The sequence below is a fragment of the Daucus carota genome, chromosome 1 (assembly GCF_001625215.2).
Source record: "Daucus carota subsp. sativus chromosome 1, DH1 v3.0, whole genome shotgun sequence".
NCBI classification, from domain to species: Eukaryota; Viridiplantae; Streptophyta; class Magnoliopsida; order Apiales; family Apiaceae; genus Daucus; species Daucus carota.
In genome coordinates this window covers 29,434,102-29,448,714 of record NC_030381.2, presented here as the reverse complement: position 1 = coordinate 29,448,714, position 14,613 = coordinate 29,434,102, and the positions used below count along the sequence as shown (strand labels likewise).

Below are 14,613 nucleotides of genomic sequence, written 5' to 3'. Positions count from 1 at the left end.
GCGTGCGTTGTAACTAGTAAAATAACAATAAAAAATAGACATGTAGAATATTACTTAAAAATAAGTTGTTGAACTTGTAGTATTACTTATATTGGTTGGTTATATTTTAAAAATAATATGTTATTGATATTTTAGATTATTATAAATAAAATATATCATTTTAATATAATAATAAATGATATGGAGAATGTAACCTTGGAGTTGAGTTTTTTTACGTAATCTTTATATCTGTTATTTATAGTATATATTAACGATGTCTGACTAAGTGATCTACATGGTTGTAAATGCTCTAAATATATCAGTACTAAAAAGTGTGGACGCCTAATGCTATGTACTTATTTTATCGGAGATAGTTTGGCTCATTCCATTGTAATTTAACAAAAGATTAAATAACTCATTGTTATTAAAGTGTGACACAAATACACAACCACTTAGAATTTAAAATTATGGTTCGGTCATCAGGATTTATGCTTGTGTATATCTCGACTGTTGAATGAAGAATTTAAATCAAACTAATACATAGTGCATTACACAGCGGATAAGAGAGTAAGTGATAGTAGGATTGATTGTAACCACAACTTTTATGTTCATTGTGGTTATGTGTTTGTATAATCTAAACCAAGTATTCTTTAAATTATTATTGCTTAATGTTATATGACAATGAAGTATGCTACCGAATATATTAGTATGCAAAGTTGTAATGTCAATATTTTGTAATATATTAAGGGATTTTCTATGGTGTGCCCAAGGGCACACAATAGTCCCTAACTCCAATAAAAATAGCTCTTTTTTGATTGGTGGATGAATAATAAATGAGAATGCCCCCCTGCATTCACATCAACTCCACCAATCAAAATAGGCCATTTTTATAGGATTTAGTGATTATTGTGTGCCCTTGGGCACACATTAGAAAGACTGATATATTATTTAGTAAATGACATTTTGTGTTGTAATGATGAATGTTCTGATATTTGTAAATCAATTCGATTGTATGTTTATGATGATTGAAGTAGTTCAATACATACAATATTTTTTTTAGACAGACAACATTCATTCAAATATCAAGTTCATAAGATGTTACACTTTTCATCCTAACAACAACATAGATTCAATACTTAACCAAGAAACTGAAACAGAAAAGGACACGATTAGAGCAATCTAGGCACGATAAGCCACAAGAATGGACTGCATGAAAGCCGGAACAGGAGCAAACTCCATGATTTTACTTTTTCATCAAGATGAGATTGTGCAAGTGCAGTAGCAACCTGATTTCCAGTTGTGGAGACATAATGAATGATAGACATTTTCGATGCCCCCAAGATCTTTGATCAAAGCCATCATGTCTACGAAATAGAAATTGGCACCTGAATTGATAACTTCATTGACAGCCTCCTCACAATCGAACTCGCTGATAACATGCTTCACAACCTTCCCAGACCGACTTTATTCCATAGCAAATGAACCATAGTTACGCTCCAATCAACACCACCAACTCTATCATCCATGTTTCCTCCTTAATCTGCCCTCGGTTGTTTCTCATAATACCTCCGACGAAGTCTTTCATCCAGGAACTATTTCCCATAACACATCTGACGAAGTCTCTCATCCAGGACCTATTAAAAATTTCCTTGTAGTTCACCTTCTTCACATGAGCATAGGGTTTTCTCCGCATAAAAATACGTGATTTGTTGTGTGCATACTAGTGTTACTAGAGGTTTTATAGTGGAACTGCGTTATATATAAGCTCAACCTCCTCATCATTGGTGAATTCAGTCAAAAAGTGAAACTTACAATATATTCAGATTTGTTGTTATCACTCTGGTGGCATCTCTTCTTTATCTTACTTTCTCCTCAAGCCGTGGGTTCAGATCTTGCCGGTAAGGATATGTGGATTCACCTATAAAAAGAATAACATAAAGAAAATGGGTACATATACTTCTCTTTTCCATGATTTGTATTCGAGCATACTGTTAGTGTACTTATCCAATGGTACTATGTTGTCTTTTTACTTCAATTTGTACTATATCGTTGCATAAATTAAAGCATCGAAGAGATGGAATGTACCAAGTTATTCATATTTTCGGTCTCAACTATTATAGCAATTTGGGTGATTATCATCAACTCATGACTTAGGCCCACTGCAAATCATATCAACTGTATAGATAATTCAAGTTGCAACATTGTTGAATATATTGTGATGATGAGTTCCACCTTATGTTTGATATACGATATGTTTACTGTATATATAACATAATATGATATTAGCAACAAGAAACCATGAGAATCCTAATATGTAGACTAGATATATGACTTAATATGATACAAGCAACAATAACCATAGAAATCCTAATCACCGTATAGTATCAAGAGTAATAGTAGTATCAAGATACCGGAATAGCATCAAGAATCCCTATATCACGGGATAGTATCAAGCATCATTGTAGCTAAACAGTATCACAAAAGCTGAAATGTAAGACCGGGATAATAGGTGACCACCTCAGGTAACATCGCTCGCATGACCTCTATGGAACTGTAACGAGGGAATGACAGTGAACGCAAACAAATCCTTGCCACGGGATGACGCTTGTCTACGTTCTCCGCTGCGGTATGATACGCCGTGCTTATGAGGAGTCTAGGCTTTAACGCTCTAAATATTTTCTCTCTATTGATTATGTCTTTCCTATTCCCCCAACTCTTTACTCTCTTACGACAAAACTGTTAGTCATCTAACAAGATTGCAAATTCCTCTTCCGTCCACGATTACACTCCAATGCGTGATTAAGCAAACATGCCCTTACAACCAGGCATCTGAATCACCGTGTTACTGACGATTGGAGCGTGCGGATAGAAAATATGCTCGGTGGATGAATAATCAATATCCCTGCAACGTACTAACAGGTGTGATCTTTCCAAAATATAAAATTACATGATTATGATTATGTGATTATTTTTTGATTTACAGTATATATTATTGTGGTGTGGTACATATTTCATTTTTCATGATTAGGTATAATTATGTGCTTGAATCTATTATGTTATGGGTTGTTTTGTATTTATTTTGTCATTTTTTATATACTTTTTATTCGATTTGAGGAGATTGGATATGTGGAATCAATCTTATATTTTATGATTCGTTACATCTTATTTGTTATGTATTTTCATTTTCGATTTTTAGTTTTTCGCTAGTGTTCACGATGAATGTCTGTGGTTCTTGGACCGTGGCGGTGGAGGTGATGTAGCGGTAACCGGTGACTTAATTAGTGCGCGTAGATTATTCTGATCTACTAATTTTATTGCATAATTTTTGTTTTAGTTTTGTAATTTTGGATATTGTTTGTTTTTAATAGTAGTAATTGTAGGCCTTGATGTTAGTTACTTTTTGAATGACAAGTTAGACTATCATATTTATAAATATGTTTATTTTTGGAATATGACTTTTCTCTACATGCTTTAATTTGAATCTATGTGTTTTAATTAGATTATTAATTGATGGAATCTTTATTGCTGATTATTCTACCTGAATTCCATAATTCATGGGGGCCAAATATGATGGTTTTATTGTGCCTTAATGAGGTATTATTGCGCCATTAATGGTTAATTTGTTGATCGGTGTATACCAAATTTATACAGTGCTGATAATGATAATTAGTTAAAATTGTGATACATTTGTTTGCCAAGATTTTGTCTTATATTTGAGTTGATATATTTTGGCTATGGTTTCAATTTTCAATTATATTTGTATTTATATTTTAAATATTTATCGATATTAACAGTCAGTTATTTTCTATTGTGATTTAAATTTTATTATGTATTATTTTATTAGGTATCTAACCAAAGAGATTTCACTATCTCTTTGGTGTAGATTTTTTAATGATTTATTTATTTTACTTTCTTTATCTTATTATATTCTTATCCTTTTTATTGAGTTTTATAATTCTTTTTCTCTTTCGTTTTAGATAGCTTTATTATTATTTTTTAGACTGTATGAACTTATTGTGTTTTTTATTTGCATTGTACTTTTCAGGATTCGCGAGTGGAAGAAAGGATGATAGCATGATCTCTTATGGGTGTTTTCTTATCGAACATTAAAGATTTATTGTTTAAATGTCCCTGATCATCTTTGCATGTCCGAGGGTTAGATGGTAAACTTTCTTAAACGAAATGAACTTCTGCCTACGAGAAAGTATTTTGTGACCAAAAAAAAAAAAAAATTGCTGTTATCAATACACTTATATAAACTCATCCAATACCAATATAGCAAAATAAAAACCGTTTTCCATTCAATCCGAATGAAGCACTACAAACTGATTGCCGATGCTTGTTTAAAATTTGTATATAAAATTTGATCAATCTCAAATCTCACTATATAACAAGCAAAAGAACATTAAACATTTGTATATAAAATTTGATCAATCTCAAATCTCACTATATAACAAGCAAAAGAACATCACAAATTGTTGCATTAAGATCAGATTCATTTAATAAAAAATTTAATAGATTTGATCAAAATTAACTACTATTACAACAAGTACAGATTATATATATTCAGCAATGTTAATAATCCGGTCCCAGGCTAAGTACGGATTATATATATTACTGGGAAGATACAAAAACCGAATCCATGAAAATCAAAAAAATTGTCAAATCTTCTTCCATAATTTCAGAAATTAACAGACCTCAATCTTTAACAAAAGGCGTCTGCTGCTGTCCTGGCCAATGATTGTTGAATGTCATTGCCAAAAAAATAAGCCTAGAACTCAATAAAGTTAACGCAATAAAATTGACTGGAGTACAAAATGCTGTAAACTAATCACAATGTTGAACAGCAAAGAATAAAAGAACTTGAAACTCGAACAACGATGCTTGGAAACAATATTATAGGCAAAAATTAACAGATGTTCAAGTTCACGAACTACGATAACGAAGAGTTGGCAATCAGATTCCAACAGAAAGTAAGCCTCAAAAATGCCAAAATTGTACGAGTTCACCATTCTTTTTCTGCCATTAATTTCAAAAAAATTCTGATAACTTTGTGGCACTGTCGTGCTTCTAAGCCCTCTCAATAAAACTTGCAATACTCATTTAGCCAGATAAAAGTTATCATTAGAAGAAATACAATAACACTTCTGAGCTCCTCAAGTAAAAGGATAGAAGTTTGAGAAGAGCAAACTGCCAAGAAGGATGTAAGCTACGCAGTAAGCCCAAATCAGATATCCCCATCTTTTGCCATATTCAGATAACGCAGGCAAGGAGGAAGCAAACCAGTAAAGAGGAGGGTTAGCAGACAAGAAACGAGTTGCAACCTGTAGATTGTCATGCACGGGTATCAGACTATAAAGGAGTAATTGACTTGAATTCCAACAGGGTTGCCATGCCAATCATAAAATTAAATAGTATAAGCTGAACAATAATACGAGACAAGCCACAAAGCTGATCGCCTCTTCAAAGTCACCTTGCCTCGTTCAGGCAAGACAACAAGCCTCGCCTCTCCTTTTGATAGTGGCGCCTTGATACTACTAATTATTATGTAAACCTTATAGATTACAAATATAGGGTCAGGATCTATGGAGACCACTTTTGTATTACAGACCTCAGAGACCATATATGTTCTGCAAAACATTGCAAAATATATTATCATGTAAACATGTTCTGATCGCAAAACACATATGGTCTCCGAGGTCTCCAATAAAATAGTTGTATGCATATAACTTTTTCTAATATACATACAGGGTCGCGCTCAAGAGAGAACCAATGCTTAAACCAGACTCAATACCCATTTTCAAATCCATATTACTTGCATATTGTATTGATCCACGTATCCACCCAACTGCATATTTGACTTGGAAGGAGACCAAGACTAGAAAAAAGTGGGTATAACAAGCAAATAATTAAGAAAAACATAACACTGAGCATGTTGCATATCTAGTGTATAGTTCTCAGGTCTAGCTTATCGTTCAACTTAAGTTGAACGAAACACACGTAAATGTAAACTAATTTTCTCATGCAGAGATGCTAATTGAATGATAACTCACCTTAGGTGAGTCAGCACTCAGCACTCGGTACACTAAATGGGATATTATGAAATGTAATATATTTCCCCCCAAGGGTAGGGTTTCATCGTTCCTGAATATGGCATAAGAATATCTTTCTTTCAGGTATTAAATCACCTTGGAATACCACTAACCACTCACCGACAGAAAGCTTTTTATTCACGTAAAAGAACATAATAAACTATAAGGGAGGCAAAGATTATAACTGACCTGCACATGCATCACCAGGAATGCAACGCCTGCCAGAAATCCCAAATGCAAAACAAAGGGAAGAAGAGTCAGTGTCAAATATTCTTCCCTGTCTAATGAACAAGCTTCAGATGGAAGCTTGACAAGATCCTCATCCCTGATGGTTTGTCTTCTCCGACGAAGGGTTTGATCTTCTGTTAGAAACCACAGAATCAAATGAAACAATTATCTGTATGTGGCAGCAAGTGAACATGTTAAAAAAAAATTGATTTCTAAACCGGTGCAGCCATTAAACAGACCGATCCTTGCAACATCTTGACAATACTTAAACTGTCAAAAATTCTGTATTGAACATTACACATTGCCACCTTTTGATGCTTTCTATTATTACCTGTATGTGAATAATTTTTTATTAATCTACGAAAATGAGATTCACGTGATCAGCATTCTAGTTTTATTGTTTTCTTTAATAAGGGCAGTTTAGTCTCTCTGCATTGCAACTTAGCGCTTTTATAACAAAGGATCAAGGAAAGAAAGGCCACATAGCCTAAATTTATGGCTAAACACAGCAAATAAGTCATAACATATTTTAGTAAAAACTCTCCCTATGTAATTTGTCTAGCTTCCTCCATACTGTTCCTAAATCCACCTTATTGTCACTCTGTCGGGAAGGGTTGCTGTGACTTGAGTATAAATATGACTAATGCAACTTTCATGTGAGGATACCAAGTGTATATTGTAAAATGTACTTTTCTTATTCTTTGAGTAATAAACGGAAGGGGACTCAGGCCTCAGGGTGAGAGCAGAATTGTGCACTTCCTACCCCCCCCCCCCCCCCCCACACACACACACACACACATTTCTTGTTAAACCTATTTAATATTTCTTCTATTCTGACCTATTCACTATTGCATTTTTAAATTCCTTTGTACCAACACTCAAAGCCATAAGTATCCTCTTCCAGGTTACCAAAACTTTTCCATGACTTGTGTACTATCATAAGTTCTACATTTCTCAGTAGAATTTATTGTTCAGTCTCTATATCTTAACAAACTTCTTTTTTTTGCTAAGCTATCTTAACAAGCTTTTGTTCTCAAGATTTCACACCTGTTATCCCCTAGTCCTGTCACCTTAATTTTCTGCCAGTTTACTGACTCTACCCTAACATTTCCCTAAATATATAATTCTCTGACTGTTTTTCACTCCTATAAAAAATATTTAGCTAAAATTTTCCATCATTACACATTCATTGAAGAAGCTTAAGGAGCAAAAATGAAATTTATACGATTATATAAAAATAGAATTTGTATATCCCTGCATATAGAATGAATTGCAGTTAAGAATCCATGTCAGCTGGGAAAGGAATGATTAATCATGTCGCACAATTTTTGGAACGAATTGGATTAACTGGTCAGGTCTCGACCTATAGATACAAGTATTGGAGCCGTTGTGCCTTGGGTAAAGAAGAATGATGAACATGTGACCATAGCTTTATTTGTGTATGAAACTACCTAGTACCTTGGGCAATTTTAGACGTATTTCCACCTGTAAGATTAGTTTCTTTTGGTATTGTGTCCGCCTCCATGTAGAGGAGCAATGGAGAAGAAGTTTTATCCAGAGGAGTTGATTTGTGACCTCGGAAACCAAGTGTGATGAAAACAACATATCTTAGTTTCGCATAATAAATTATTGAACTTGCTGCTAGTGACAATATCGGGAAGGCAAGTAGGAAGTTTGGTAATTGGTTTGGTTTAAAATATTTTAGAAACCCTACTCCCCTGCAATGAATGAAAAAATATATGTAAGTTCATATTAGCAACACAAAGGTTAATACAAAAGTATATGTACTTCTAAGATTACAAAGGAAAAAGAAGCACACTTTTAAATGTATATTCTTTCACAATCATATAGTGAACTTTAGATGTTAGCAGGAAACTTCTCATGGAAATAGAAATGAGTTGAAGAAGGATTTTATAGAATGATAATTCTATAGTTACACAATTTACCCAGTTTTACCTTTTTAGCTGTCATAATACATCTGAGAATTGCTGATAAAGGGAATACAGAAGCAAAAAAGAGACATACCAATAATAACTTTGAATAAAATTGTACACCATAGGAACTCTAGCCTTGCACCAAGGCCTTAATTCATCTGTGGAACGACCATGGCATATATTAACATATCCATATGCTTGGAAAATGAACAATGGTAGACATATGCATAAACAACGCAATGCTCCTGCAAGAAGAATTTGTACTGCCATCTAGTAGAGAGGTAGATAAATTTATAAGAATGTCAATGATCAATTAGAAAACTTATTATAACAAAAAGCTAACTTTACACAGTTAACATAGTGTAATTAAGATAAAAGGCATGGCCTACTTGAACTAAAATGAGAATTTGAGAACTGAGAAGTTCCAGTGACAATGTAGAAATTTTCAATTTCAATTATGACAAGCAGCTTCAGTCAATGGCTTACATAAACCCGCCTTTTGTAGTAGGCAGCATCGTAAGCTTGATGCATTGTCTGGAAACCAATATAGCCTGCATTAAGCACCCCATTTGACCTTGCTAATACAGAGAGAGCAAACCAAAGTGTAGACTTATTCTTTGCACCAGACATAAGGTGACATATTCCTCCAATTGATAATAGGGCATATAAACTCTCAGAATATCTGCACATAACAGAGCTAAGCAGCGATCAACATTCATTTTCAACTTCCACATTAAATATTGAATAAAGGGAGGAGTATACATTGATGAGAAAAATATGGAAGCTGGATTGAAGCAAAACAATATTGAGGCCCTCAGTGCTGTCCTTTTATCCTTCAACACAATAACTGACAACCTGTTAAAAAGAGAGTAGCACACTACTCAACTTAATGGAAAATTTGCAATCTAAGTATACAAAATCATACACAAAACAATATTATCCAATACATGAGGCCATAAAGAGAAAGCACACAATTATAAAAAAAACTATATTTCTCTAGAAACTGAATGCTAAATTTATAGTGTCTGTTTGGCAAAGCAGAAGTACTTATTTTCCAAAGGAGAAGTTGTCTTCTGCTTTTCTTGGCCCGATTGTGTAAAAAAGCAGAAGCACTTTTTAGAAGTTACAAATGCTAGCTTTTCTCTGAAAGCTTATGCTTCTTTCCCAAACACTCTAATCACTTATAAGTCTTAATTTGCTTCTAACTTCTACTTCACTTTTTTTACTTTAATCAAGAAGCACTTATTTTAAGCTCACCCAAACGGCTCAAACCTCAACTCTCTGATTAGATTTCTCCAAACTTCTAAATCTAATTTTGTGCTCCCTCTGTTTGGATTTAATGGACGTTTTAGAAAACTCAACTTGTAATTTAATGATAGTCGTTCTCATTCTTCAATACCAAACACTACTTACACTTCCTGTATTGCCCCTATTTAATGTTTTAATTTCGCATTAATTCAAGTAACTATATAAAGACTATATTCAATGACAGCGGCATAAAAGAGAATTTATTTAGCATTAATTATAGCCACCTGAAAAGTTGTTTTTCCTTAAGAATCGTGTAAAAACCTTAAACGACCGTTACTCCCTCTGTTTTTTTTATATGACGCTTTCACTTTTGGCGCACACATTTAAGTGCTTTGACCGGGTAGTTAAAAATATTATTTTTTAAAATTTTTTTTCTGAATAATAGTATATAATCAAAATTTTTATTCAGAAAAAGAAAATTCAAAAAATAATATTTTTAACTACCCGGTCAAAGCACTTAAAAGTGTGTGCCAAAAGTCAAAGCGTCATATAAAAAAAACAGAGGGAGTAATTCATAACAGAGGGAGTATATCTTATTCTTCAACTTTGATGTAGACATTACATCTGTTCGCCAGTGACGCAAACATCAATTGAAGTATTTACCCACATAGTTTATTATTTCCATTGAAAGACGGCAAAGGTCCAAAGTATTTTACACATAATTGATAGACCCACTAACTGTAAGTCTGTAACTCATATAAGCATATAACTACTGCCTGAGCATGAGCTATAAGCAACTAAATTACTAGGCTTTATATAATTGTCAAACAATTATAGACAATATAGATAGTTGTAGACACGCATACACCTGGAGTCATGTAGGATATAGTAACAACCAACTCATGACTCACCTATGGAAATACACTGCCGCAAAGACAAATGCTATGTTATTAAGCACATAACCAGATAAGCCTAGCACAGCCCTGTATCCAACAAGCGGAACCAAGGGAGCAAAAACTGCAAGTCACACAAGCATGTAACAATATCAATACAACTTCATAACGTCAATATTTAAGATGGCAAGTCTTCAACAGTGACCGATAGCTCATTAGGCAATGAGATATCTGAATTTTTTATTATTTAGTTAATATACATCAAGTATTCAAATATATATTGTTAAGTAGGCTGAAGTTATTTAGTTTATCTATAATATGCTTAACTGTGGGCAGGGTTTTATTTCTCACTTAAGGTTGTACCTCGTAAGACTTGATAACGAAAACATTTTTTGATATTAAATTAGGTCTCTTTGTTTATAGGTTGTAAATTTCTGATCCCCAGTCAATTTTTAATCCTTTTGTTGTCATAAATCATTGCTACCAGAATCATAACAATAACCACAGCCGAAAGTAAGAAGATCACACATTTCGGGACAATAAAAAATCGAGCTAGTCTAAAACCATCGCAAACTCAAATTAAGTAGAATTATAAGTAACGAAACGCACCAGTTTTGGAGAAAACGAAAATGCAGAAAGGAAGCAAGGGCCAGAAAGCATAGGTCTGCTCGTATTCATATCCGCATTGCGCGATACGAACAAAGTACACGCTGTCCCAGACAATGCTGTTTTCAATTAAGGAAGCTACGTAGGGGAATTTGATGGGAATTGATTGAGTTTTTGGTGAAGAAAGGCAATTAGGGTTTATGGAAGCAGATGTATCGTAGGGAGAGACAAGAGATCGCCAGAAGATAATTAGGGTTAATAGTAAGATTCTTGATGCAATTGCGGTGTTAATAACGAGGCGATTGTGGTGTGTGGAGGCGTGGTTGTTCATGATTGATCGCCAGGTTTAAACCTCCCGCGTGGTGACTGGTGTGTATCCGGGGTTCATTCTCATTTCTCATTTCTCATTTACTTCCAAGCCAGGTTTACTATTTGGGTAAAGATTAGTCCGATATACATATTATTTTCGATATAGTATTATTTTATATAAAGATTAATTTTTTATTAAAAAAAAGAAAATTAGACAAATAATATATAAAAAATATTTATTTTTTTTGAAAAGCATATAAAAATATGTTTTTCTATATCTCAAATTACGTGTAAAAAATCAGAAGGACTCTTGTTACGGGACATAAGGAGTATATGATAAGTAAGAAATTTTTTAGATAAGATAAGAAAGAAATATGAGAGGAAAGAGAGTTTTGTATTAGATCTTCGTTGTGTCTACAAACTCTTAACAAACTCAACTTGTGAGAGATGGTCTTGATTTGGTGATGAAATTTTGTGTGAAATCGCAGTTTAGGTCGATAGCTCCATCGAGGCATGATGAAGAAAGTACCAGTAATTTAACGAGATATGAAACGGGTGCTTATATTTGTATATACATTATCTTCAAAAAAATCATTTAACTGTCTATTCATGAGAAAATGCGATAACAATTTATTATTTGTTTAATTCGATCATTGGTATAGATGTTGTATGACTTTTTATTATAAAAAAAAAGTCTTAATTCCTATTTATAGATACAATATATGAAGGTTATAAGGATCTTAAAACGCCAAAAATTCTTTAAATTATATGGACTTGAAATCAAAAGACATGTACTAGAAAAATCTAGAGACATTCACACATTTCTAGGATTCTCTCTTGGATGTTTATTTTTCAAAAATCATGTCTCGTTGAATAAGAATCTTAAATATTAATGATCGTGTAACATAGGAAATCTTTTTATCCATACGGAATTCAAATTTATTTTTGAATTGAAGATTTCAATTTTCTACTTTGTATTTATATAAGCGATTTGTTATAAGCTCAGTTTAAATGAAAAATATCTTTTTGAAAATTTTCGTTTCCTAAAATTTTCATGTTTAAACTTTTTCGTAAAACATTGTTTATCAAAGTTGAAACTGATCATTTTGACCTTTTAAATGGTGTTTCAAGAAAATTTTAGAATACAAAGATGGTAGAAAATGCAAAAAAAAAAAATATCCGAAAGACACGTCTCGTTAAAAATGGACTGATAACGAATCGAAAATGTCCATTATATTAAAATACAAAGTGAAATTTTGAATAAGTTTTGTGATTTTGAAAATAATTCGAAACACAATTTAGAAAAATATCAAGAAGGAAAGCTATAGAAAATTCAGAGAGCTTTCAAAATATTAGAAAACATTCAACTTGGATAGGGATTGAAGTTATAATAAATTTTAAAAGATGGATGACTTCTGTGGGAAAAGGCTAGATAAATTTCAATGACATGGTATGTGGAAAAGAATCAAAATTTCAAAAAATCTTGATCACTCACAAAAAAATAAATAAGAGAGTGGGGTAATATGATGTTACCGGAGTTTTAAAATCCTAATTGTGAATCTACTACTAGTTATCAAGATTCAGGTTCAAAAATTATTTATATAATAATAAATAATTATAAATTATCTTTAAAGCGACCATATCAATATTTGTAAACTCAAATTTCAAAAATAAATATAAGTCAAAAATTATGATTATCACACTTATAAATTCGTTATATAAACGATACGCAAAACTATATGTGAACTTAGAAGTTTGGTTTATAAACCCGGCCAAACAGCCCCCAATTTAATGAAATAAGTTTATATAGAGCTTGAAAATGAAAATTATTAGAATTATAAACGAGTCAAGTTGTTCACGAACAAACTCGACTCGACTCGTTTAAAACTGAACTCAGTTCGGTTTTTTATCGAGCTCGAGTTTGGACAAAAAATTTGTTTGTTAAAAAACTTGAGCCTAGTCGAGTATTATTAGTGTTCGATTCGAACTTGACTCGACTCAACTCGTTAAATATAAAATATATATGATTTTAAATTTTTAGTTTGTAAAAATATGGATAATGAAATGTAATTTTGATTTCAGTCGATATTTTCCCATATCATTAAATAATTAGATATTGACATTATTTTTTAAAAATAATAAATAAATTTTCACGAACTACTCAACTCGAACCCGAATCGATTCGAATTGTTCGCGAACTACTCGAACACGAATCGGTTCTTAACAAACTCGAGTTCGAACAACAAAATTTGTTTGATAAACTTAATGATCGAACTCGACTCGTTTAGCAAAACCTCAAATTTGAACTCGATAGCAAAAACTAAACTCGACTCGGTTCGGTTCGTTTATGATCCTAAAAATTATAAATATACTTGTATATATTTGTTTCATATTTAATTAAAGCATCTTTTTAATGTGTGCCAATGAGCACACACTAACAACAAATTTTAACTTAGGTGGAGGATTTTAATTGGTGTGAATTTTTTACATGCGGGAGGTCATTGTTATCAATAAGATCGGAACCGATAAGAATGCAAAACCTACCTAAAAAATTGTTGTTAATGTGTGTTCATGGCTACACACTAGAAAATCAGTTAATTAAATTGGCTTCTCAATTTTTTTATCCACGAATATTAATAGTTAATACTGTGATTCAAAGTATACATATTTATTATACATATTGCTCGTGAAATATAATTTGAGAAATCAATTTTATTTAAATTAATTCGATCAGAAAAATAACCAATCAGATTGAGCGAACGGAGTATGTCTGAACTACTGAACAGTACTGTCACAGATCACAATAGATCAATTATTGTCCAAGCAAACACGTTACAAATCTACAAATGACAAACTAAGGAAATTTGATATAATGCTAATTCAAGGCTGTTTATGTGACTTATTGATAAAGTTAAACTAGATTGGTTCAGTAAACAAAAATAAAAGAAATAAAATGCAGTTCAGAACTAATCATACCCAATATTTTAGATGAGAATTTGCGAAAGAGAGCCGTGTCTCGACTCATATTTGTGTCTACTTATGCTCACGGGTTGCGTTAAGCCGTCACGAGGTGCTCAAAACGAATTGTTTACATATTTATGCTCAAAGATTCAACTCCAGTCAATTGCTCTTTGATTGTTTGCAGCTTCTTCGACTGTGCTTTTAAATCATTTCTAAAAAATTAATATAATATTATTTCAAAAATAAAATAAAATAATATACGACTTTTAATAAGTTAATATTTGAAACGACAACTTCATCCTATTTATGTACTTTCAAATTTATATCTTATTATTATTTTAGAGAAAAGTGAATATCAATGAA

The 14,613-nt window shown here is 32.4% G+C and overlaps 1 protein-coding gene across 1 annotated transcript; it reads right to left on the bottom strand.

Moving 5' to 3' along the window:
- Positions 1-4,842: 4,842 nt before the first annotated feature.
- On the bottom strand, positions 4,843-11,414 carry LOC108215431 (uncharacterized). Its single transcript, XM_017387971.2, has 8 exons — positions 10,984-11,414; positions 10,393-10,498; positions 8,996-9,088; positions 8,720-8,915; positions 8,325-8,503; positions 7,758-8,017; positions 6,261-6,433; positions 4,843-5,303 (listed from the first exon to the last, which is right to left on the bottom strand). The coding sequence occupies exons 1-8, from the start codon at positions 11,309-11,311 to the stop codon at positions 5,136-5,138; spliced, it is 1,503 nt and encodes a 500-aa protein (XP_017243460.1). The 5' UTR covers positions 11,312-11,414; the 3' UTR covers positions 4,843-5,135.
- Between the last annotated feature and the right edge of the window lie 3,199 nt (positions 11,415-14,613).

What these genes read in the sequence shown, in the direction of transcription:
- LOC108215431 (XM_017387971.2), bottom strand. Translation starts at nt 11,311, where the DNA reads ATGAACAACCACGCCTCCACACACCACAATCGCCTCGTTATTAACACC. An exon ending in GCGGCAGTGTATTTCCATAG is followed by an intron (nt 9,089 to 10,392) that starts GTGAGTCATGAG and finishes TCTTTTTAACAG; the next exon opens with GTTGTCAGTTATTGTGTTGA. An exon ending in TCCATATTTTTCTCATCAAT is followed by an intron (nt 8,916 to 8,995) that starts GTATACTCCTCC and finishes TGTTATGTGCAG; the next exon opens with ATATTCTGAGAGTTTATATG.